General features: G+C 55.3%; 2 protein-coding genes and 1 long non-coding RNA gene across 3 annotated transcripts; 2 read left to right on the top strand and 1 right to left on the bottom strand.

The window, feature by feature from the left end:
- Positions 1 to 1,037: 1,037 nt before the first annotated feature.
- CCDC78 (coiled-coil domain containing 78) lies at positions 1,038 to 17,390 on the top strand. Its single transcript, XM_071570996.1, has 15 exons — positions 1,038 to 1,224; positions 2,866 to 2,994; positions 3,170 to 3,256; positions 3,483 to 3,662; positions 7,374 to 7,541; positions 7,622 to 7,672; positions 8,321 to 8,409; positions 9,047 to 9,125; positions 9,569 to 9,694; positions 10,444 to 10,655; positions 11,233 to 11,404; positions 12,341 to 12,384; positions 14,014 to 14,080; positions 15,336 to 15,436; positions 16,378 to 17,390. The coding sequence occupies exons 1-15, from the start codon at positions 1,192 to 1,194 to the stop codon at positions 16,499 to 16,501; spliced, it is 1,662 nt and encodes a 553-aa protein (XP_071427097.1). The 5' UTR covers positions 1,038 to 1,191; the 3' UTR covers positions 16,502 to 17,390.
- On the bottom strand, positions 17,354 to 20,034 carry ANTKMT (adenine nucleotide translocase lysine methyltransferase). The gene is made up of 5 exons (XM_071571000.1): positions 19,810 to 20,034; positions 19,634 to 19,738; positions 18,880 to 19,020; positions 18,365 to 18,415; positions 17,354 to 17,801 (listed from the first exon to the last, which is right to left on the bottom strand). Exons 1-5 carry the CDS (start codon positions 20,002 to 20,004, stop codon positions 17,613 to 17,615), a joined length of 681 nt encoding a protein of 226 aa, XP_071427101.1. The 5' UTR covers positions 20,005 to 20,034; the 3' UTR covers positions 17,354 to 17,612.
- A 1-nt stretch (position 20,035) lies between these two features.
- LOC139679334 (uncharacterized) lies at positions 20,036 to 25,441 on the top strand. Its single transcript, XR_011699183.1, has 3 exons — positions 20,036 to 20,118; positions 24,550 to 24,800; positions 25,074 to 25,441. It is a non-coding gene; the product is annotated as an uncharacterized lncRNA (long non-coding RNA).
- The last annotated feature ends 79 nt before the right edge of the window (positions 25,442 to 25,520 follow it).

Below are 25,520 nucleotides of genomic sequence, written 5' to 3'. Positions count from 1 at the left end.
GTCTGGGGGTGCCACAGCCGGGTACGGCTCTGCCTCAAGGCAGGTCACCCACCGTGGGCTGCTCCCACCACACCGGGCATCCCGGTGCTCCAGCGGCCTCCCCGCAGGGATCTGCGGGCTCCGGGATGCAAATTCAAATTCCGTTTGCTGGCGCTGGAAGCCAGATGGAGCCAGTCACTGCGCTAAGGCTGTGCCGGGCCCCGCTGGAGGCTCCGGGAAAGGCGGGGACTGCTCCGCCCGCCCCGCCCGGGTCCCCCCGAGGGCAGAGCGCGGTGTGACCCCAACAAGGGCCAGCAGGGCCGAGGACAGCTGCCAGCAAGCGGCAGGATCGGCCCGGTGGGCTGCGGGCTCCAAGTGTTCCACCGGTTTCCCCTTGAGCTCCTGTGGATTTGGGAGCTGTTTCCCATCGTTGAGCTGCATCCCGGAGGAGGGATTCGTACCTTGGGGCACGATGGTGATCCAGTTCCACAGCTGCTGTGCTTAAGGTGTCCTTGACGGGAAGAATGAGAGAACCTCAGCACAGAGTGGGCATTTCAAGGGTTAACAAAACATGTACTTTCTGTTTGGTTTTACTGCGGAGTGGGGATGGAGATTTGGGGCTGCAGCGACACCCTAAACCCTCATTTCCCAGTCCAACTATTAGTGGTGTTGGCCAGGACGAAATTCGCTTCATATTCCCGAACCATGGAAAAGTGGGCACTGCCATTCCCGGTATGGCACCTGCCACAGAGGTGGGTTTGCATAAATAATACCATATTTGCATATATCGGTTGTCCTGTGCCAGGTGAAATGGGCACCCCTGTGGATGAGGGAGCACCTGGCTGTGCCACCGTGATGGGATGGGCTCCCTCCCGAATGGAGCAGACCTGGGGCAGCCTGAGTGCCCATCCTTGGGGTGTCCATGTGGGGCCGAGACCCCTCAGGACAGGACACAGTGTGTGCCCAGGCAGTGGAGCTGCTGCTCAGCCTCCCCGTGAGCCCGAGCCCACCGCGGAGCCTCCGGAGCCCCTTGTGTCGTGGGCGGGGTGTGAATTTGGCTTTCAGCTCCTCGGTGGGTGTGAAGAGACTGTGAATTCTCATCAGCACTTTCATTACCTTAATAAAATTACTTCAGGTCTGTTAAGTTCTTTTGCAGAAAAATAAGCTATAATTGGAAGTTTCAAAGCCTTCTCCCTCCTCCGAGCCCCCAGAATGTTCAGCCCCTTCTCCAGCAGCCTGGACCAGGTGAGGAGCTTGGCTTGGCATGGAGCTGCTGTCAGGATGGCTCCTCTCCCTCTCATCCTCTTGGCTCTGACAGATCCTAAAGAGTTATTCAGAGCTGTGGTCTTTTTTGAACATTAATTGTCAAAGCTTTTCTTCTCTAAAAGACAGATTCTTACCTAAACTCACCCACTCTACAGAAATAGCAGTGATAATAAGCCTGAAATTAGGAGTTTAACGACTGAAATTCATTTTTTAATCACAGAATAGCTTGAGTTGAAAGGGACTTTAAAGCTCATCTAGTCCATCTAGTTTTACCCCTGTTCAAGGCTTTCCAACATTATCCACCATGCCCTACATTCCCTCTTACCCTCACTCTTACCTTGGAGGCTCTTCAAGTGCACACACTTGGGATTTGTCCCATTCCAGCCTGGCTGGTCCCAGTTTGGAGCCAGGAGCAGCATGTAGACCAGCACAACCCAGATTTAGCTCTGTCTGGGCTAATCTGGGCTGTTTCAGTGCATGCTTTGCTTTGAAGTTTAGATTTTTACCACACAGCATCTCTGGTGCAAAGGGATAAATTGAGAAAGGTCTTTCCTGTCACCAGCTTTAGTCTGATCAGAGCTCCAAGATCCTGGGACCTTTTGGGTGACTCATCAACATGGGAGATACAAGGACTGCAGAGATCAAGAGAAAGTTGCCTGGGTTGTGTTCTGAGTTAATTGATGGGTTAATCAGATCTTAGTATCACAGAATTCCAGACTGGTTTGGGTTGAAGGGACCTTAAAACTCATCTTGTCCCACCCCCTGCCACGGGCAGGGACACCTTCCCCTAGCCCAGGTTGCTCCAAGACCTGTCCAACCCGGCCTTGGACACTCCCAGGGATGGGGCAGCCACAGCTGCTCTGCCCAACCTGTGCCAGGGCCTGCCCACCCTCACAGGGAGCAATTCCTTCCCAATATTCCATCTAACCCTGCCCTCTGGCAGTGGGAAGCATTCCCCCTTGTCCTGGTACTATCTGCCCATGGAAAAAGTCACTTTCTCTCTTTTTTATCAGTCCCCCTTAATTACTGGAATATCCCTGCAGTGGAGATGGAGACCCTCCCTACAGCTGCATTTGGGAATGGTCTGTAATAGAGTGGTACCTCCTAAATGGCATTATTGCTTTGCTGGGGGTGTTTCCTGAGCTGCTCATTCCAGTGTCTGCTGTTTGCCAGCTTGGGAAGACAGAAACCTCCCCAGAGGTGCCATTTCCTTCCCTCAAACAGCTCCCGAGGTGAATGGAATTATTGGTCCACCTTAAAATCGGGGTGGATGCCACACCCTCTAGTAACCAAAGTTGATAGCAACAGTGCTAGACCTCCAGGGAGAAGTTCCTTAGAGATCCTTCCTTGCTCTTTAGTCGCTGCCTGCCCCACACTGTGCTGAGATCCCGCATATGGATCTTGGAATTGTTGCAGGGAATGAGAATGTAAGTACTCTGACAGATCTGCAGCCCCTTCCTGGGTGATGGAACAAGTACTCTGCCAAGGAAATCCCAACTACAGAAGGAAAATGGCAGCTGAAAATCCCATCTAGGATCAGTTTAGGCTCTGAAAAGCTGAGCTCTTCCATCGGGGAGGAGGGCTCAGCTGCACCCTGTCGGAGCTGCTCTGTGTCTGCAGGGGCAGCTGCAGGATGGGAACAACAGGAGGTACCAGCTCAGAGACCCCCAGGAGGGCATGGGGCAGATGGCTGGCTCCAAGACAGATTTCCCAGCCAGGATCCTCTTCAGGGAAGAGGAAACACTGAAGGTAAAACTTTGGGAGTCAGAGACAACTGAGCTGTGAGGCCATAGGAGGCCAGGAGATCCACAGTGGGAAATCTGGGGGGAAGTTCCTCCTTCTAGAGGGATGTGTGTTGTGCTTAAACATCATGTTGGCCTCAGAATCCATCCATAACTTTAATTAGGTCCTTTCTCTCTCCTAGATTTCCAAAGACCTCATTGATCTCCAGATTGAGACCAACAAAATGAAGGAGTGGCATGAGACGGAGAACTTTGAACTGAAAAATATGGTATCCAAAAGTTTGGAATAGCTAATTTCTGCCCTGCCAATGCCTTTATCCAGCACTCCAGCTTCTTACACACCTGTCTTTGCTTTGCTTGGCGTATTCTCCTGGCTTTACCTAAAGCTTCTTTCCCCCGTGACATCCCAGATAGCATTGAAGCTCCCATGAAACACCTCCTAGTGACTGCTGCTGGTCTCTGCCACAGTCTAACCCTGCTGCTTCCACTCTGCAGATCCTGGCCCTGGAGAACCGTGTGCAGGAGCTGGAGCTGTGCAGTGAGAAGGTCTCAGGGGAGCGAGATTTCCTGTGGGAACGCCTGCGAGCCCTGGAGAGCAATCGGAAGGAGTTGGCACAGGAGTACATCATTCTGAAAAGCAACTACCTGGCCCTGGGCAAAGAGCTGGACCAGGAGGTGAGACAGGTTCCAGTGTTCATCCTGGTGTTTCCAGATCCAGCTCGCATTTCCCTGATGTACAGACAGCTTGGTGGCTTTGAGTTGTGTATTCTTGTCACAGCTCAGCTCCAACGAGGCCTGTCAGAGAATCAGAGACTGGTTTGAGCTGCAGGGACCTCTTAAAGGCCACCCAGCTCTACCCCCCTGCCATGGACAGAGACACCTTCCACTTGTTGCTGCAAGCCCCATCCAACCTGGCCTTGGACACTTCCAGGGATGGGGCAGCCACAGCTTGTCTAGGCAACCTGTGCCAGGGCCTCCCCCACCTCACAGCCAAGAATTCCTTCCCAATATCCCATCTAACCCTGCCCTCTGGCAGTGGGAAGCCATTCCCTCTTGTCCTGTCACTCCATCCCTTGTCCCAAGTCCTTCTCCAGCTCTCCTGGAGCCCCTTTAGGCACTGGAAGGGGCTCTCTGGTCTCCCTGGAGCCTTCTCCTCTCCAGATGAGCCTCCCAGCTCTCCCAGCCTGGCTCCAGAGCAGGGGGCTCCAGCCCTTGAAGCATCTCTGTGGCCTCCTCTCAACTTGCTCCAGCAGCTCCACATCCTTCTGCTGTTGTTCCCCAGAGCCAGAGGCAGCTCTGCAGGTGGGGTCTCACCTGAGGTGGCAGAGGGGCAGAATCCCCCCTCCCCTGCTGCCCAGGCTGTGGGACCAGCCCAGCACAGGGGGGGTTTCTGGGTGCCAGCACACATGGCCGGGGCAGGTGCAGCCTTTCCGCTGTGGCACAGGGGTTTGTTTGCAGAGCCGAGGGTTGATGTCACACATCCCCCTCCTCGCAGCGTTTGTGAGCCCCGCGCTGAGCCCACACTGACCCGAGTGATCCCGGCTCCCCGCTGGCACAGCCTCCCCTCTCCGGGCCGGCTCCAGCGGCTGCCCGGGGGTCACGGCGGGGCTGACCGGGCACACGGGGCGCTCCCCCCGCGCTGCCAGCGCGCTTTGTTTCCCTTTCTTTCTGCTTGGCTTGCGCGGGCTGCACGTGAACGGATTGTACTCACTCTCATTTTGGGTGGCGGCAGAAAGGGGCCTGGGAGCTTTTAGGCAGACAAGTTTATAAAAACACTGAATTCAAACAAGTTTCTGATGGTTCCTTAAAAGATACCTTTCCGGTGGTTGTTAGCTCAGCAATTATTAACCAGAGCCTTTTGGACCCGGATTTGTGTATTTCTTTGGCAAGAACAGCTATTTCAATAGCTCTTCCTCTTTCCCCCTTCTCTTCCCTCTCCTGCTTCCCCTCCATTTTAAATTGGATGGAATGACTGACCCTCCTCCCTCCCTCCCTCCCTCCCCCAGCAGATAGTTTAGCTGGTTCAGCCAAATGACCTGGTTTTCCATGCTGAGTTGTGATGGGAAGATGTGGAGCTGGGACCAGCCATGTTTGTTTGGTCCAGTCTGTCTGAATGGTCTTCTGCAGAGCTCTGGTAGAGGAGGATACAGGATCATGATCATTCTGTGAGTTAGTGACCCTTGTGAGGTGATGATCTGTCTTCCATAAGCTGAGAAATGATAATTTCTTATGAGGAGGCAAGCTCAGCTCTCACATGGGGGGAACCCACCCTGCCATCCCACTGGAGCACAAGGCAGAGCTGCTCTGCCCCCACCTCATGGGGGAATAGCTCCATGTTCAGCACCCTCAGCTGCTTCTTGTCCCCAAGGGGGTGCAGTATGTTTGTCAAAACTTGGATTTTCAGGCAGCTGACATCTCTAAATGATGGGTTTAGCAAGTTAAAGGCAATGACACACTGTTTTCACATGGATCCTGGAATGTTTCAGAGTGAAGACATGTGGTTTCAGTTCTGTGCCTGGCTAGCATCCTGAAGAATTATAGAATCATGGAATGGCCTGGGTTGGAAGAGGCCTTAAAGCCCATCCTGTCCCACCCCCTGCCATGGGCAGGGACACTTTCCACTAGACCAGGTTGCTCCAAGAAGTGGTGGAGCGTGGTCCAAAAGCCAGAGGTGAATTCCTTGGATGTAATCCATATGCTAGGGATTCTGCCACAGTTCCTTGGCTCTGACTACCAAATATCCCTGCCTGAAGCCAGAGAGGCTCTGACTTGGCAGGCTGGGAGTTGTCGCGACATGGGTCTCTTGCTCATTATTTTCCCAGTGTGGACTTTCCCAAAGGAAATGGGAAAAGCAGGCTGTGGTTCTGCCCCCTCCCCTTCCCCGGCGCTCTTCTGGGAAGACAATGAACCTTTTACACATTCCCAATTACAAGTGCTACTTGTGACCTTGCCAATATGTTGTCATGGCTGCCTTGGCGCAGAAGCAGCTCCGCGGGCTCATTCACGGCCCCTTGGCCGGGAACAGTCGGAGCCTCTGAATTGTCGGGCGCGCATTGTCCTGGATTCACACACCGCCCCGGGGCTGGCCCGGCCGCAGCAGCCTGCCCATCCCTTGGGAAGAGCCTTGCAAAGGATGCCAGTCAGGCACTTGGTGCCTGTTTTCTGACTCGCTGTAAATTCTTCCTTTTCAAGGCTCTGACCTTTCCTCGTTCGCCGTTCCCTTCTCCCTTTGTCCCGCGGCTGCGGCGGCGCTCGGCGAGGCTTCGGAGGGGTCGCACTGCCTGCGAGCCCAGTGCCACGCCGGGGTTTTCCCTGGAGCCAGTCCAGGCTCGGCAGCTCAGCTCAGCCCAGCTCAAACCCGGGGCTGTCTCTTTTCTTGGCTAACCCAGCGGCTGTGCCCCCTTCCTGATGGAATTGTCGGGGCTGACAGCTGCAGATGGATCGCTCCGGACTGCGGAACAAGCGGGCTGGCTCTGCCGAGCTGTCAGGTTTCACAGCTGTATATCTCACCTCTTTGTCAGCCTCCTTTCTGCTCGCTCTCCCCCAGCCCACCCTGTGCTATCTTTTGATAAGCTATTCTCTCCACGGATGACTCAGATGACCTCTGCCTCCCATCCTCCCGATTCACTGCCATGGTAACAATTACTCAAGCTTGTCCCCAGTCATAAACCCCATCAAAGCTTTATTATCTACACAGAAACCCTCCCGGGAGACATGAATTCCCCCAGTGTTCCTTCCAGATCACCTGTAACAGAGCTTTTCTCATTCAGATCCTCTTTATCTTTTGGAAATAATGTCACTTCACACCAGTATCGCTTTGAATCTTGCTGCCTACACGGGGCTGTGGGCTGGCTGCTGCTGGGGGATGCATTCCAGCCAAACTGGGATTGTGTCAGTAGGGAAGGATGGATGGATGGATGGATGGATGGATGGATGGATGGATGGATGGATGGATGGATGGATGGATGGATGGATGGAGATGTGGCCCTTCTCTTGCATTATGGAGTCCAGTACTATTCAGAGCTGTTTCATGGGGAAGGACATTTCTGAAGTGCTGGAAAGCTTCACAGAAGGTGAAGGGTTGGAATGAGGAGATCCTGGAGGCCAGGAGAGGTGGTGGCAGAGCTGTCCCAGGGCAGGCACTGGGATCTGGATCTGTGTGTGAGAGTGAGAGGGTCAGAGGGATAAGGTTCCATGGGAACAACTCCACTGTCTAGTTCCATGAGAACTAGAAAATCACTGGTCTCTTTGGACATGGGAGAGAGAGCTAAAATTAAAACTTGCTTTTGGGAGGGTACAGGGGTGCCTGCCTTATGCACACTCCAGGAGCAGTGGGTACGTGCTGACCAGAGGAGGATTTTCTTTCCTTTTTGCTTGACCTGGCAGGTCCAGAAGAATGAAGAGCTGACCCAAGAGCTCCTCAGCCTGGCCAAAGGCAGGAACCCCCATCCAGGCAGAGAGAGCACCCACCCCCCTGCTGTGGCCCATCAATCCTCTGCTGAGATGGAGAGAGTGAGAGCAGCTGTGCATTCCCCCTCTGCTCAGGAGGGAAAGGTAAAGAACTCTGCCCTTCCACCAGCTCCCTGGAGAACAGGGATCTAACAGGCCCCTTCTTCTGTCTCTCCTAAAACCAGCCTGAAGATATAGTTGCCTCTGAACACAAGCAGCAGGAGCTGGAGAGAAATGTGAGTGTGAGGGGGGTCTGCTGCTGGATCCTTGGGAAGCAGAGGGGGGGTTGATTCCAACTGTGGCTGGCACCTCCTGGTGCTAACTTGAGTTTGTGAATCAGCTGATGCCTTGATTAATTTTAAATTCTTTTTTCAAGCTGTACAGTTGCAAAATGAGGCTGGGGTAGCTCCAGATGTGCAGGCAGAGCTGAGGGAGAGGAGAGATGGTGCTCTCAGTCTGTGCCATGTCAGGGTGAACACAGGCAGGAGTTTAAAAGCCAACAAATGCAGAGGACACTTTTTTTCTTCTTGCTCATACTTGAGAAAGCTGGGGGTGATGAAGCACACAAAACTGAGAGCAGGGAGATGCTCCCAGCCTCCTCCCCATCTGCAGCCCCTGCGAAACCAGCTTGGGCTCCGCCACCAGCTCCTGCTGGGAATGTGACTCTCAACGTGAGATTTTCCCTTGGGAGAGCGACACGTGTGCACCTCCACGTGCCCTGTGTGCAGATCAGACACCATTTCTGGGGGGCTACAGGGCACTAGTCCTTCCCAGTTAAACCAGTCCTTTCCCCAGCATGTCACTGCTCACTGGAGGCTCTCCTCACTTCCCATCCTCTCTTTGCTCTGCCTTCTGCCTCATCTTCCTCTTTGTTTGTCCCTCAGTTGCTTGGAAACCAGGATCAGATAAAAGTGGAGCTTGAAAAACTGAAGAAAACCCACAACTGGCAGCAACAGAAGCTGGAGGAGCGAGTGTGAGTGTTGAGGACACCTTCTTCTACTTGGTTTCACCCTTGAAAGAAGTGAGGCCTGGAAGGAAAACCTGATGTTTTAAAGGCTCTTCAAAGAGTCAGGTGTCTGCTTAGAGTTGGTGGTGTTTAGGGTCCCCCTGAAGATCTACCTTCAGTGACACACAGCAAACATGTGGCAGCCCAGAGATTAATCCAGCTGCAGCCATTACCCCCACAGCAGGTCTTCCTGGGATGCCATGGGATGGAGTTGATGTCCTGGGAAAGGCTGCCCAAGCAGGATTGTTGCAGGACTAGACACTCCATCTGGGGAGGACATTCACCTTTGGTGGGGATGATTTCTGCGTGCTGGTTGACACACATCTGGGGGCTGGCAGCTGCTGCTGGGAAATCTCTGTCTTCCCAGTGATTTCATTCCCAAAGCTGGCTGTGTTGAACCTACAGAGAAGCAGAGAATCATGGAATAGTTTGGGTTGGAAGGAACCTTAAAGCTCATCTCATTCCACTTCCTGCCATGGGCTGGGATACCTCCCACTAGACCAGGTTGCTCTAAGTCCCATTCAGCCTGGCCTTGGACACTTCCAGGGATGGGGCAGAAATCTGGGGATGTTAAAACACACACGTTTTCTTCTTGTGTGTCCAGGCTGGGACTGGGGAAGGAGCTGCAGGAGGCGAAGGGAGCGATCGGGGACACACAGCGCAGGCAGGTGGAGCAGTCAGTGGTGAGCATGGGCTCCCTTCCCCTGCTGCTCCTCGGAGCCATGTGCTGCTCCTGAGCTTCCAGGGGGGGAAGCCTTGTATCCAGGTACTCTGACACCTCTCCCTCTCCAGGGAGCTTGTCACACCAAAGTTCTCCTCCCCATGCACTTTCCTTCTGCACGTGGTGGAAGGTGCTGCTTGCTAAGGTGGTGGGAGGAATTTTGTTCACTGATTTTTAGAAAGAGTTGGTGGAATCACCAGGGTGGGGAGGTGGCAAATGACAGAAGGTAGCAAGGGAATTGAGACTATAAACATTTCCATTGGACTTCTCTGAAAACCCAGGGCCTTTCTAGCTCTAGTGAAGCTGAATACCTAGAAATGAAGTCTTCAGTCTATCACAGAGCTTCTCAGTTCCCCTCCTTGGCTGGAGGATGAGGGCAGCAGGGTTTTTGTTTGCTGTGCCCAGGTGCTGGTCACGTCCCAGAGCCAGCTGCAGGAGGTAGAGGCAGAGAACTCGCGGCTGCAGCTCCGGCTGAAGGAGCTGAACGAGGACTATCGCTTGCGGCTCACACAGTACATCAGGGACGTGGCGGTGGGTACCCCAAGCCCCAGGGGCTCTGCTGGCCCACAGAGTACCACAGAATCACAGAATATCCTCAGCTGGGAGGGACCCACAAGGATCATCCAAGTCCAAGTCATGGCCCTGCCCAGGACACCTCAACCTGTCCCTGTCCTGTTGTCCAAACGCTCCTGGAGCTCTGACAGCCTTGGGGCTGTGCCCCCTGCCCTGGGGAGCCTGGTCAGTGCCCACCACCCTCTGGGGGAAGAACCTTTTCCTGAGATCCAACCTGACCCTGCCCTGGCACAGCTCCAGCTGTTCCCTCAGGTTTGTCCATGCTGGCTGAGCTCCTCTTGCAGGCTGGTGCAAATAAAGAAGAGTAAATAAGTATATAAGAGTATCTTTCAGTCCCAGTTGTCTGACCAAGAAAAGTCCCAGCAGAAAGTCCAAGATTATTTTATGCATTCCGTACAGGAAATCTGGATGCAGATGGGGCCTGGCACAGAATCATGCAATGGTTTGGGTTGGGAAGACCTTAAAGCTCATTCACTTCTACCCCCTGCCATGGGCAGGGACACCTTCCACTAGCCCAGGTTGCTCCAAGCCCCATCCAACCTGGCCTTGGACACTCCCAGGGATGGGGCAGCCACAGCTTCTCTGGGCAACCTGTGCCAGGGCCTGACCCCCCTCACCCTCATATTTCTTCCCAATATCCCATCGAACCCTGCCCTCTGGCAGTGGGAAGCCATTCCCCCTTAATTCCTCTCTCTGTACATTTACAGAACTACATGGACAGCAAATCCAGACATGTGACAGCACACAGCAAAGCCCCACCTGATGCTGCTGCCATGAAGCACTTTGTGGACAACATGCTGAAGGACATCCAGGCTTCCTACAAGTCTCGGGAAGAGCAGCTGGCTCGGGCAGCACGTGGGTACAAGAAACGCATGAAGGATTTGGTCAAGAAGCACGAGAACCTGCTAATTGCCTATGGGTAAGGCTCAGCCAGGCTCTGGGCCAGCTCTGCCTCCAGGACCAAGTGGAAGTGCCCCATAGCACCCATCCCACTGCCCTAGAAGGAGGCAAATAGGGCTCCCAGGTGGAGCAGAGGATGTGGAGTGCACATTCTCCCTGCTCCTGAAAATCCAGGATCAAGGTGCCTCCAGCTGCACGTCGGGGTGCTCTGGACACTGTGGAGCTGCTTTGCACATATGCTTCTCCCACGTAAAACTGAGGGTGAGAGATTGATCCCACGTTGGATGGTGTGGAAATGCAGAGGTACCACAAATAGCTCCACCTCCCAGCCCATCCCTGCAGCGCTCTCAGCTCCACTCCACAGCTCTCTTGGCAGCTTGGGCTGTGGGAAGCAGCAGAAATACTTGTGGTATAAAAGCCACAAATAGCTCTAGGACAAGCTCCCCTCACAAACTCTCTCAGGAATGCTCCCACTTATCCTTTGCAGGTGGCCAGAAACCAGCAGGTCCCAATGGAATGGTACCTCTAGGAGCAGAACTGCTCAGTGTTGTTACCCAAACAAGCGACCAGGCACTGACCCCTCTGGCACGTTGCAGGCTCCAGCGAGAGCAGATCCGGTCCCTCGGGAGCAGTGCTGTGGATTGTGGCCCTGCCGAGCTCCACCTCTCCATCACGGACCCAGAGCTGCTGACAAACACCACCCGGGAGCTGAACCGGCTGCGGGAGCGAAACGCAAAGCTGGAGATGCAGCTCCAGGAGCTGCAGAAGGTGCAGGCTGGGCTGGGCAGGGAAACGGGGGCGGGAGAGAGGCTCACAAGTGACATTCAGCCCCTTCCTTAGGCATTCACAGGGTTGTTTAGGTTGGGAAAGCCCTCCAAGATCATCAAGTGCAGCCATTCCTCCAGCTGCCAAGGCCAGCACTAACCCATGTCCCCAGGTGCCACATCCACCCTCTCCCTCCTGAGGATTTGCTGTGCCTGTGGCACAGGCAGGGAACACTCCAGTCACCTCCATATCACAGAAGAGAATCACAGAAAGCTTTGGGTTGGAAGGGACCTTAAAGTCATCTTGTTTCACCCACCAGGAACACCTTCCACCAGACCAGATAGCTCCAAGCCCTGTCCAACCAGGCCACAAACACTTCCAGGGATGGGAGGCAATGTCTTTCCACTGGGCAGAGATGTGTCTCTGGATTTGAATGGGATGCATTTATGTAAAAATTCAGAGGATGTGAGACCTAAAACATTAAGATTCTACAGCACATCATTGCCTTGCCAGGGCACTGGTGGCTGTGGGAGTGCTGGGATAAGTTGTGCTACTTCAAAGGGTACTTATGAAAAAGAGAGAGTGACTTTCACAGGGGCAGAGTGATAGGACAAGAGGAACAGATTTAAACCAAAAGAGGAGAGATTTGGATTGGATGTTGGGAAGAAATCCTGCCCTTTGAGAGTGGGGAGGCCCTGGCACAGGTTGCCCAGAGAAGCTGTGGCTGCCCTGGAAGTGTTCCAGGCCAGGTTGGACAGGGCTTGGAGAACCCTGGGCTGGTGGAAGGTGTCCCTGTCCATGGCAGGGGGTGGAAGTGGATGAACTTTAAGGTCCCTTCCAAGCCACTCCTTTCCATGACAAGGTTTTTATGAAGGTGGCTGGGTCTGGGATTGCAGTGGTTGAGTGCTTACAAGAATCCTGTTCTTCCTTTGCCTCCAGAAAAAACCGAAAGAAGCCTCTGCCTCTTCACTGCCTCCAGAGCAGTAAGTGCTGTTTGTTTCCAGGGATATCTGTCATTCCAAAATCTCCTTAATGTATGGATTGAGAAATCTTTTTGCTTGCTTGGAGGCAGAAAGAGATGCTGGGCCTGCCCAGGGAAGAGCAGGCAGCTCTCCCCTCAGCACAACCCTTCCTGCAGGGAAGAGGGTTGGTCATTTGGGCCTTGATCCAAGAAAGCTCTTAAGCACATATTTGATTTAATCCTGGTTTTAGTCCCACTGACCTCTTTAGAAGCTGAAGTTAAGCATATGCCCAAGTGCTTTGGTGGATCACAACCTGAGAAACACCTATGTAACATCACCAGTTTGGGATGGTCCTGTTTCTCCTCCGTCCCAGAGCAGGAGCCGGGCTGGAACCCTGTGGTGCCACCGTGCTGATGCCTTCCTGGTTTCCCAAAAAGCCCTGGATTTGCTCTTTTTTGATGAGTCTTTTCCCTGTGTTCCATTTTTCTGCTGAAACTCGATCAGCTGTGCTGTGGAGAGGTGGAACAAAGCATAGGAGAAACCTGAGCTGGGATTTTTCAGCCTCTAAAGATGTGGTCACCCAGAAAACACGTTGAGTACTTCATTACCCAGATGCCAGCACTGAGGAGTGGGTCAGTGCCTGAGCCATTGGGCTCTGGAGGAGTCTAAGGCACAAGCTTGAGTCTCAGCCAGCCTCTGTTTTCCACACTTAAAATAGCAGTAGTCCTTGAGTAGATGCATTAATTTTGGCAGATCCCTCACAGAAGCAAGGCATGGAAAGTCCAGAACCTGAGTTTTAGTGATGCATCTTGTTTGGGTTTTTTAACTGCCAAATGACCACACTTCAAACACTGATGGGTTTATTCCTGCTGTTACCTTGTTCCTCTAGCTTGAGACATGAATCCCAGTGTTCCCACAGGACTTCAGCTCTAATTCCTGCTGCTTCTTGCATGGAATGGTTTGGGTTAGAAGGGACTTTACAGACCATCTTGCTCCATCCCCCATGTCGTGGGGGTTTATCAGCTGCAGGGACTCCCTGTTTATTGTCCCCTTCTCTTCCCACTCCTATGGAATCCCACCCAGGAGCCCCCTGGGCTGGGAAGCTGCAGCCACTGGAGCTGCTGGGAGCACAATGCATTCCTCCCTTCACACAGCCCAAATTCCCTGAGCATCAGATGTGACCTGTATTTTCCTCACTCGGGCTGGGAGGGAGTGGGAAGGGCTTTCCCACGCCGGTCTGTGCAGACAGCTCACCTATCGTGCTCACTGACCAGAACGGGCTGTGCTCCCAGCCAGGAAAAGCGCCAGCCTTTGCCATTGATGGCTCTCTGTTCCCACCAAACTCAGCCCTGCAGTGGCAGGTTCAGGGCTCTTTCTGCACGGGGGCCTCTGATGTGTGAGCAGTGATGTGATTTGGAACAGACCCAGCCGGCATGGTGGGGAATTCCAGGCTGGCAGAAGGGCTGTGACTCCCATGCCCAGGCACAGCAATGGTGCCACATGCCCTGAAGAGGTTTGGGCATTGGGAGAGGAAAGGTTCAAGTGCTGTGGTTCATGGTGGGATGGGCAGGATTTGTGTGGAGCTGTGTGACCTGCAGATGGGCTGGATTTGATGTCTGGGTATGATCCAAATGTCCTCTTCTCTCCTAGGCAGCTGGATGAGGAGGGCTGGGCACAGGTCAGGAAGCAGCTCTGGGAATTCACACACACCACCCAGGTAAAGGTCTGGAACAGCCTCTTGGAGTAAAAGCTTATCCCTCAGCCACATGGCAAAGATTTTCTGGGGCTGATGGGCTGCTCCAGACTGGAGTGAGGAAACTTTCACAGAATCACAGAACATCCTGAGTTTAAAGGAACCCACAAGGACCACCAAGTCCAACTCCTGTCCCTGCCCAGGACACTCCAACAATCCCACCCTGTCCCTCAGAGCATTGTCCAAACACTCTTGGAGCTCTGGCAGCCTTGGGGCCGTGCCCACTGCCCTGGGGACCACTTTCCATGGAGCCTTGCTGTGGCTTTGGCCTCAGCCCACCAAGTGATGCTGACAGGTCCCAGCTGGTTGTCTCAAGGCTCTACTGTCACTGCTGCTAAAGAAAGGAGAGCAACCCCTTGTCACTCCTGTCCATGTTTCAGAACAAGAATTTTGTCATCTCTCTAACAAACTGAGGGTGCCCATCCCTGTGCTGGCACTGCTGAGGCACCTCCAGTCCTGGGGGCAATTCTGGGCCCCTCATGACAGGAAAGACATTGAGGGGCTGGAGCATGTCCAGAGAAGGGGACGGAGCTGGGAAGGGGCTGGAGCAGCAGGAGTGGCTGAGGGAGCTGCGGGGGCTCAGCCTGGAGAAAAGGAGGCTCAGGGGGGACCTTCTCGCTCTCTGCAACTCCCTGACAGGAGGGGGGAGCCGGGGAAGACTCAGGTTGTGCCAGGGGAGGTTTAGGTTGGATATTGGGAAAATTCCTTCATGGAAAGGGCTGTCCAGCCCTGGCACAGCTGCCCAGAGCAGTGTTGGAGTCCCCATCCCTGAAGGGATTTAAAAGCCGTGTGGATGTGGCACCTGGGGACATGGCCAGTGGTGGCCTTGGCAGTGCTGGAGGAGGGGTTGGACTGTAAAATTTTTCGTGGGCTTTTCCAACCTTAACACTTCTATGATTCTATGATTCTATTCAAGCTGGTTCAAGTCTAGGCTGAATCTGAATCAGCTTCTCAGTCTGTTTCCCCCTGGGTGCAAGGATATTTGCTTCCATGTCATGCCTTTCCCTGTCCACAGTGACCTGAGGAAGTGCTCCATCATTCCCTTGAAAGCCAATCACCTACACTGGGTGATCTTTGTGGCCAAAAGAAGGGGGTTGTCATGGCTGAGAGGCTGGAGTGATGGGGAAGTGGCTGGATGTGCCTGGCAGACAGGGACTGAGCAACACTACTCCAGTCTCATAGATCTCCCTGTTTTCTCCATGTCTCTTTGCTGCTCCAGGAGGGTCTGGAGCAGGAGAGAAGTCAGCTGCTGACTCGGGCTGTCGTGGCAGAGGAGCAGGTGTTGGAACTGCAGGACTATGTAGATCAGCATCTTGCCAGGTAAGATGGTGGGCCCCTCCTGGCATGTGCTTTGTCCTGTGCTCCCAGTTTATCTCCAGGCTCATTGCCAGTGACATCACTGTGCCCACCACACTGTCAGTTCCCAACCTTGGCACTGCCACAGCACTGCCAGCACCACTGATGCCCTGCTGCACCTCCAGCTGTGCAGGCAGCTGCCACCAGTCCTTTTTTTCCACAGGGCAGGGGGACATACATGCCCAGCCACACTCAGTCTCCTTCCCTCTGTGCTCACCCATCCTTTGAAGATGGTTTGGGTTGGAAGGGACCTCAAGGCTCACTTCATCCCAATCCCCTGCCATAGTCAGGGACACCTTTCACTAGCCCAGGTTGCTCCAAGCCCCATCCAATCTGGCCTGGGACACTCCCAGGGGTGGGGCAGCCACAGCTTCTCTGCCTAACCTGTGCCAGGGCCTGCCCACTCTCACAAGGTAGAATTTCTTCCCAATATCCAATCTAATCCTGCCCTTTGGCAGTGGGAATCTATTCCCCCTTGTCCTGTCCCTCCATTCCTTGTCTCAAATCCCTCTCCAGCTCTCTTGAAGTCCCTTTAGGCACTGGAAGGGGCTCTAAGGTCTCCCTGGAGCCTTCACAGGAAGCCAAAAGAAGGGATGCCTGAAACCTAAAGCCACCCAGCTGCCCTTGATCCATGTTCCCCTCTCCCTGGCTCATCCTGCCCTGGAGCAGGGAGAGCAGCTGCTGGGCAGGGAAGGGTGAGGACAAGCAGGGCCCGTCTGTTCGAGCATGACCCACCTGCTCCTGCCCTGACTCCCCAGCCGTGAGCTCAGGTGGCTCTGCAGAGCCCATGAACCCTTTGAAATGAAAGCCTGTGAGTTTCCACTTGCCAGGCACAGCTCCTGGTATGGCTCAGTGCTTGGGGACTGTGCCCACACGGGCAGTGACTGTGCTGCTTCCCACTGCAGGTACAAGCAGGAGATCCTGTGGCTGATGAATGCAGAGGGCAGAGAGGGGCCACGTGTGGGCAGTGCCAGGGCAGCCGCTGCTCAGCCCCTGCCCAGAGTCAGCACTGTCGGCCTCAATCCATAGTGCTCCACAGCACCAGCGTAGGGAAGAGCAGGATTCAAAGGGAAGAGGTTTGTGTTTCATAGAGTGCCAGGCAAGTATCCTTCCCGGGCTGGGAGCTGGGAGCAGCGAGGGAAAGCTCATGGGTGTTCCCTGTCTCAAGTTCACAGGACTAAAATGAAACAAATCAACTGTGCCTTGTCTTCCCTCGTCTATCCCCAGGCTGCAGGAATTCTGCTGTTCCCTGAGCACACCACGGACATGGGGTCAGGTTCCCAGGCAGCCCTTTAATGCCAGGCTGCAGGGGCAGGTTTCTGCCATAGTATTTCTCCTGGGTGAGAGCTGGACAAGGGCCCAAGGGCTGCTCCTCCCTTGCTTCTCCCACCTCCCAGCTCCTGTGAGACGGAGCCAAGGCTGGCTCAAGCTGGGATTTGGTCTGAGGTTGGACAAAGGGATGAGCTGCTATTTTACTGGGAGGGTGGGGAGGCCCTGGCACAGGATTCCCAGAGAAGCTGTGGCTGCCCCATCCCTGGAAGTGTTCCAGACCAGGTTAGAACAACCTGGTCTAGTGGAAGGTGTCCCTGCCCATGGCAGGGGATGAAACTACATGAACTTTAATGTCCTTTCCCACCTAAACCATTCCATGAGTCTACAATTCTGTGGTGGGAACCCCCTTTTTTCCTCTGTTTGAGTGGAAAATGGAATGTTCTATAGGTGAGCAGGGCCAAGCTGATCCATCAGGAGAGGTGAGCTGGACACACTCCCTCCTGTGTTTTACCTTCACGAGACAGTGGAGCAAAGCCCAAGTCCAGGACTGACAGATGCTCTGGCTCTAGGACTGTCCTGCAGCTCAAAGGCAAAGCAAAAACCTCAAAGGAATAACCAACCAAATGTTTATTTTCAAAAATTAAATAAAGTAACAAACATACAGAAAGAGGCACTTAAATCCTGCATTAATCCCAGGATTTCTATGTCTGATTTCCTCCTCCCTTGCTTCACCCAAACTCTTTGGAAAGCTGATGGACTGTCACCCTGCAAGTCCCCAGGACAAATCCTGGCCAAGCACGGCCGTCCTGGGCTGAGCCAAGGGCTGGAGAGGCTCTGACCATTATTGCCAGGCTTAACAAGGCTGGTGTTAGACCAGGCTTCCCTGGGCACTGCTCTGCACTGCTCGCCGCACCTCCTTCATGTCATAGGCCCAGACCTGCTCCAGCCCCTGCCCCAGGGTGCTGCTGGGGGTCCAGGATGGGAAGGGGAAGCGTCCAGCCACCACTCGCGCTCCGTCGGGGAGTTCTGCCAGGAGCTTGGTGGCCAAGGGAGGTTTCTGGGGAGAGAAGAGCCAGGGCCAGATGGCCTTAGGACATGGTCATGTAGTGGCAGTGCCATGAGGGACCACAGGGCACAGTTTGGGGGTCCGGAGCAGGGGCATCAACCAAAGGGCAGGGCCCTATGTAAGGCTGGGACTAGGAGCAAGTGATGAGCAACAGAACACAAAGAAATGGCCTCAAGTTGTGCCAGCAGAGGTTTAGATTGGATATTGGGAAAATTTCTTCCATGAAGGGGTGGTCAGGCACTGGCACAGCTGCCCAAGGCAGTAATGGAGTCCCCATCCCTGGAGAGATTTAAAAGCTGTGTGGATGTGGCACCTGGGGACTGGGGTTAGTGGTGGCTTTTGCAGTGCAGGGGGAATAGTTGGACTTGATATTAGAGAGCTTTTCCAACCTTACAAATTCCATGATGCTAAAAATCCCAGTGCTGCTAAGCACCAAACTGCTTGTTCACAGCAATGCCCACTTGTCCTTATTCTGTCCCAGATTCTCTCCCTTTCCCAAGAAATCCTGCCTTGAGTTCTCTCTGAACAATTCAGGATGTGAGGGACCAACTTACCACACTGGGGGCCAGGAAAACAATCACATTGTTGCAGTCAGAAAGATCCACCTTAAAAGAGAAGGAAAAGGGAAATGAAAGATCCAACAGGCAGAGAGGGAACAGGGGGAACTAGTGTCCAAGCCTTGTGGGTGATCTTCTGAACCTCAGAGGGTGCAAAGAAGCCCCAAAACATGGGATGGGGATGTGTGGGTGTGAAAGCAGCACCTCTTGGAAAACATGTGCCTCCAGCCCCACCCCAGAAACACAATCCCTGAGGGATTCTCCTTGGTCAGGCTGCAGGTACCTGCTGTCAGCCTTAGAAGCTCATCACTGTGTCAGCAACACCCGCACCTCTCCTCAAAGCTGCTCCAAGAAGGAGCTCTCCCATTTCCCTGGAAAGGAGTTTTGTTTTCCACCTCACTGGAGCAGCGTGGGATGGGCAAGGACCAAGCAGCCACCAGCAAAGCCAGCCTGAGCTGCAGCCCAAGTCCTGGCCCTGCTCTGGCACAGCCAGACCCTCGGGACGCTGTTACCTTCCACAGATCTTTCTTCAGGAAGGAGACCTTCCCGTGGTACCCGGCCCTCCAGGCGCGGTAGTTGGCGAGGCACAGCAGCCAGGGATTGAGCTCATAGCCCAGGGCTGGCCTCAGGCCCTGCTTGTAAGCCTCGACCACCTGCAGAGGAGACAGACAGAGCTGAAACTCAAAGGATCTGTGTTGAGGCTGGGGGGCAATTTGGGGGACAGGGGCTATTGCCCATCTCCATCACTCCCTCCTGCTGCCTCATGGGCAGGGTGACCCTGGTTCTTGGCACCTTCCAGAGCCTGCATTCCCACCCTGCTCCCTGCATGTAATGTCTTCTAGGGCTGTGTAGGACCACCTATGACTATCCAGGACCACCTAAGGCTGTCTAGGGTCATCTAGGGCCACCTAGGACAGTCTGGGACTATATAGGGCTATCTAGGACCACCTAGAGCTGTCTATCACTATTTAGAACCATGCAGGGTCATCTAGGACCAATTAGGACTATCCAGTTTTGTCTTAGGACCACCTAGGGATACCTAGGACCACTGGGACCGTTTAGGACCACTTAGAGCTGTTTAGGCCCATCTAGGACCATCCAGGACACTCTGGAACCACCTATGATTGTCTCATACCGCAGCCAGGGGCACCATCCAGACCCGCAGCCAGAAGCGGGGCAGCAGGTGGGCGAGGGGCTCCCCGGTATCTGCCCTTTGGCCACCCTGGGCACCCCCACACGCCCCCGAGCCCCCCGGCCCGCCCTTACGAGCCGTCCATCTCCCGATCCCAGGTCCACCGTCTTCCCCGCGCGTCCCCGCAGCAGCGCCAGGGCGTTCGCCACTTGCCGGGGGCTGGAGGGCTGGTAGGGCACCTGGGGGGCACAGGGGGTCAGCGTGGGCTCAGCGTGGGGCTGTCGGGGACGGGCTCGGGCTGTCGGGGTACCTGCAGCCGCAGAGGGACGCGGCGGAAGCCGGGCATCAGCACCACGGCCCAGGTGGCCCAGGCGGCCGCCCCGCTAGCCACGGCCAGGGCCAGCAACCCCCGCCCGCCCAGGGCCGGCCCGCCCCGCTGCCAGCCCGGCTGCCCTGGCTCCCCGGGCTCCCAACCCGGCTCTCCCGGCTCCCAGCCCTGCTCCATGGCGGCCGGAAGGGGAGGAGAGCCCGGCGGAAGACGCCGGGAGCGGCCGCGGGGTCGGGGGCCGGTCGGAGGGGTCCGCCCGTGTGCGGGCACGGTCCGGTGCGGGGCGAGCGGGTGCGCACGGGGAGCGGGGCTGTGTGCGGGTGTGCCTGTGTGTGTGCGGGTGTTAGCACGGCTCTGTGTGCACAGCTGTGTGTGTTTGTGCACGGTTTTGTGTGTGCATGACTGTGCACAGCTGTGTGTGTTTATGCATGGCTGTGTGTGTGCATGGCTGCACAGCTGTGTGTTTGTGCACCTCTGTGTGTGTTTGTGCAGAGCTGTGTGTGTTTGTGCAGAGCTGCGGGTGTGCAGAGCTGCGGGTGATCGAGTGTGGCTGTGCACGGTTGTAAACATGGTTGTGTGAAGCTGTGAGTTGTTGTGAATGGATGTGCACAGTTACGTTTGTGGCTAGGCATGGATGTGCACAGTTGTGTGTGTAGCTGTGCATGGATGTGCACAGTTGTGTGTGTAGCTGTGCATGGATGTGCACAGTTATGTGTGTGGTTGTGCATGGATGTGCAGTTGTGTGTGTGGTTGTGCATGGATGTGCACAGTTATGTTTGTGGTTCACAGACTGTTCTGAGTTGGAAGGGACCCACAAGGATCATCGAGTCCAACTCTGGTTGTGCATGGGTGTGCACAGTCGTGTGTGTGGCTGTGCATGGATGTGCACAGTTATGTTTGTGGTTGTGCATGGGTGTGCACAGTTGTGTGTGTGGTTGTGCATGGTATTGTGCAGCTGTGAATGGTTGTGTGTGGTAGTGCCTGTCTGTGCACAGCTGTGTGTGTTTGTGTGCAGCTGTGCACAGCTGAACATGGTTGTGTGCCGTTGTGAATAGTCCAGTTGTGCACAGCCGTGCATGGCTCTGTGTGGCTCTGCACTGTTGCACACGGGTTGTGTGGCTGTGAATGGCTGTGCAGTTGTGTGCACAGTTGTGTGCACAGTTGTGTGCACAGTTGTGTGCCAGGTTGTACATGGCTGTATGTGGCTGTCCCCAGATGAACAGGGCTGTGTGAGGCTGTTAATGTTTGTGTGCAGTTGTGCAAGGCTGGTTGCAGTCATGCATGAGAGTGCAAGGCTGTGTGAACAGTTGTGTGTGGCTGTGAATGGCTGTGCAGTTGTGTGAAGGGTTGTACGTGGTTGTGTGTGGCTGTGCAGTTGTGCACAGATGAACAGCTGTGTGAAGTGGTGTGTGCAGTTGTACAGGGCTGTGCACAGCGGTGTGTGTGGCTCTGCACGTGGCTGTGTGCAGTTGTGCACAGTTGTGTGTGTGGTCGTGTACAGCTGTGCACAGTTGTGTGCAGTTGTGAAGGGCTGTATGTGGGTGTGCACAGGTGAGCGTGGCTGATGGTGTGTGTGCACCACTGTGCTTGGTTCTGCACACTTCAGCATGATGATGTGTGGCCATGCACAGCTGTGCACAGTTGTGTGCGGTTGTTCACAACAGTGTGGGCCTCTGTGCAGTTGTGCACAGCTGTGCGTAGGTTGTGCGTGGCTGAGTTTGTGCACGGGTTTATGCAGCTGTGCACAGATGAACATGGGGTGTGTGCAGTGGTGAATGCCTGTGTGTGACTGTGCACAGTTGTGTGTGGTCGTGAGTGGCTGTATGTGGTTGTGCACGGCTGTGCAAAGTCATGCATGGTTCTGCACAGCTGTGCACAGCTGTGTGTGAGTGCACAGCTGTGCATGGTTGTGTGACCCTGTACACAGTGTTGTAGGACTGTGCAGTTGTGCATTGTTGTGTGCATAGTTGTGCATGGCTGTGTGACTGTGCACAAGTTTGTGCAGTTGTGTACACCTGTGCATGGATGAGCATGGTCTTGTGCATGCTTGTGCACAGTTGTGTACAGGTGTGCACAGTTCTGTGTGATTGTGCTTAGCTGTGCACAGATGTGCTGCTTGTGTGCAGTTGTGCACAGCCATGCAGGACTGTGGAGGTTGTACACGGCTGTGTGTCATTGTGCATGGCTGTGTGTGGTTGTAATGAAATTGCACATAGTTGTGTGGGGTCCTTATGGGGTTGTGTGGGATTGCTATGGGGTGAGAGTTGTGTGGGGGTTGTAACAGGGTTGTGCATTGTTGTGTGCTGTTGTGCAGGGCTGTGCACAGTTGTTCCCAGTTGTGTGGGGGTTGTAACAGGGTTGTGCATTGTTGTGTGCTGTTGTGCAGGGCTGTGCACAGTTGTTCCCAGTTGTGTGGGGGTTGTAACAGGGTTGTGCATTGTTGTGTGCTGTTGTGCAGGGCTGTGCACAGTTGTTCCCAGTTGTGTGGGGGTTGTTGCAGGGTTATGCATTGTTGTGTGCTGTTGTGCAGGGCTGTGCACAGTTGTTCCCAGTTGTGTGGGGGTTGTAACAGGGTTGTGCATTGTTGTGTGCTGTTGTGCAGGGCTGTGCACAGTTGTTCCCCATTGCTGGGGGCTGTGCCTGCCATCACTGGTGGGTTTCCTGCTGTGGGGCAGCAGTGCCTGTAGAAAAATTCCCTGCACTGGGATGCTGGGGGGATGGGGGCAGCCTGGCCCCGCAGCTCCTGCCCACCCCTAATTAATGACCCCCCCCAAACCAACCCAGAAGCGTGACCAGCACCCACTCAATGAGGGGCACAAAGGGCCAGAGCCCCGTTCCCTGGGGGCCACATGTCACTGGGGATGTCACTGCTGTCACCTCCCCCTGCTTCCCCCTTGGTCTGTGGGTCAGTATTTGTGGGGCTCCCTGGGCATGCTCCTCCAGCACCATACTGGGGTGTCCCCTGAGAGCTCTGGGGGTCTGGTGGCACCCCATGTCCTTGGCACAGAACCAATGCCCTTGTCACACACCTCAGTGTCCCCAGGGCCATTGCAAGTGGAGGAGACAACCCTGTGGGCAGCTCCAGCCTGGGAATGGCTTTGGGGTGCAGGGAAATGGAATTGGGGAGAGGAATTCCCACCTTCTCAGTCCTGGGGGCAGCACAGGCCAGGCACCAACCCTGCTGGAGCCCCTCTTTGCTGATGAGCCAAGAGGAGCTGCCAAAGGCAACACGTGTTTCTGCTCCATCTCACCCTGATTTGTGGGAACCAAGTGGAATGAGGCTGTACACTTACAGATACACATGTGTGTTCGACCCCCAAACATGCAGCTCGGGACACTTAACAACAACCAAACCCCATTAATCACATTCCCTGGAGCAGCCATGGGGCTCCAGCGGGGAGATGAAGCCGCCCCCAAAATACATCCCAGGGCTGTTCCCTCCCTGACCCCCCCAAAAGGGCCCAGTGTGGCCAAATCAGGGGTCACGGGGATCATGCCGATTTTCCGGTTTCTGATTTTTCTCACTGGCAGGTGGAGTTGGTTAAAGCAGAAAATCCAAGGAAATTGGAGCTGGGGAAGACGGGGGCCAGGGGGCTGCAGTGGAGGATGGTCCTTGGGGATGAGCCGGTCCCTGGAGCAGCTCGAGGGCCCCCGTGGTGCTGCAGAGCAAATTAATTAAGGAAGCGATTCCCAGGCAAGGCTGAGCCCTCCTTGCTGGGCCCCTGGGATTTAGCGGAGTGGCAGTTTCCCCTCCTGCCCCAGCCCCGGGGTGCCCGCAGCATCTCGGGGTACCGGGACGAGCAGGTGGCCGTGCGAGGGGACCAGCACGATGTGTCGTTGGAGCAAAAGAGCTTTTAATCCTCCTCTTTCCAGGGCAGCTTTCCCGCGCCGAGGCCGCGGCGGCTGCAAAGCAGTTCTGAGCGCCAGGAATTTGTCACTATGTGCTGGGAAAGCTGCTTCCCACCAGCTGTCGGCGGCCGGACCGGCCGGGCGCAGGCGCCTTGCGCGGGGGCGAGGGGCCGCGGGGGCCCCGCTGCGGGCAGAACTGCTTTCCCAGCCCCCAGCATCCCTCCCCACACTCGGATGATGCTGGTTTGGCTTCATCCCGGTCAAAGCGGGGCGCTGGAAGCACATCCTGATGCCAAAGTTTGGGTTGCATCTCCCCAAGGGATGGCAGGATTGGGGGTGCCCTCGTGGTCACCAGGCAATTTCTTCTCCTCACATGAAGGGCTTTGGGGTAGAGCTTGTCCTGGCGTCAGGGGCCTCATCCTGAGCTTATGGGGCATTCCCGAACCCCAAGGGCATCACCTTAATCCCACTGGCCACCCACCCCCTGGTCCCCGGGGCATCATTCTGACCGTACTAGGGACTCCCTGCCCCCAGGGACATCCCCATTCTCCATGCCAGCTCCTGGGCTCTGGGGTGCAGCGGGCAGGACAGGCAGGGTGGGCAGGATGTCTGGGGGTCCCTGCCTGGCGCTGGGGGCAGCAGGGAGGGCTGAGCAGGGCCGGCCGCCTTTGTGCCTCCCCTTTGTGCCCTGCGAGTCTCATGTTCGGGCTTTTATCTGCAGCAAGGAAGGAGGAGGGTGAAGGGGGCAGGAGAGGGGGGAGAAGGGCTGGAGGGGGAAACGGCGGGAAACGGTGGCTGTCTTTGTGTGACAGGGATGGGGACAGGGCCCAGGGGACACGCTGCAGTACCACCACTCTGTGCTTACCCTCCCAGTGTGGACACCCACCTGCAGCATGATCAAAGGGCTTCCTGGGCTGGGATGTGTGGATGCCTGGGTCCACAGTGGGGCTAATCCCATGGAACAAGAGCCCCAGGCACCTCCCTGGGTGCACTTAGAGAGGAAGCTGGTGCTTTGGCATTGCCAACCCCCGCCTCGTGGAAGTTTTTTTGGAGCAGGTCTGGCTGGATCATTCCCCATGGATGCTGCAGACAGCTGTGCTACGTGGGCCCCATGGTGCCCACAGGTAAGGTCACCCTTCCCTGTGCTCACAGGGTGCTGCCACAGCCCTTCACCATGGGCAACCCTCTCTGAGCCCCTCCAGTCCCCCCAGCTCCACACTGTGTCCCTCATCCTGCTCCCCCTTGCTGTACTGTCTCACACCACATTTTCCATCCTGTAGAGGAAATATTCCTCAGGATGGAGTTTGTCTCATTGTATTTTCACCGTCCATGGCCTTGCTCTGTGCCAAGAGGCCAGGCAGGAATTTGGCTTGACTGGGGCTGGACTCTGCTTTCAGGGAGATGCTCAGATGACTGGCCCTGGAGCAATGGAGATGCTGGAGCCGTGGGATGGTGCCTGGTGCCATGGCCACCCTGAGCCACAGGGAAGGGCTGTTGTCCCCATCGCACAGCAAGGAAACTGAGGCACCAGCTGCCTGGTTGTCCCGTGGGATGATCCCATAGGAAGTGATAGCGCTGTGGCCGGAGCCCGGCACGACGGGAGCCGCCACCAGGGGAAGTGAAGGCAGGCGACCCAACCTGACACGGGGCAGAGGGCACCACAAACAGCCCCTAAACCTCTGTGGCAGAGGACGAGCAGAGTAACAGCCCTTTCCGCCACAGCAGAACAAGTTGGTTTGGCCAAATAAACAGATCTGAAGAAAAACAAGAGCTTTTGCTGCTGGCCAGAAAAGCGCCGGATGCTCCACGCATTAAACACTGTCATTTGGCCCAGAGGAATGTGC

The sequence above is a fragment of the Pithys albifrons genome, chromosome 16 (assembly GCF_047495875.1).
Source record: "Pithys albifrons albifrons isolate INPA30051 chromosome 16, PitAlb_v1, whole genome shotgun sequence".
Classification (NCBI taxonomy): domain Eukaryota; kingdom Metazoa; phylum Chordata; class Aves; order Passeriformes; family Thamnophilidae; genus Pithys; species Pithys albifrons.
The sequence above is the reverse complement of the archived record's forward strand: the minus strand, read 5'-3'. Positions and strand labels throughout refer to the sequence as shown.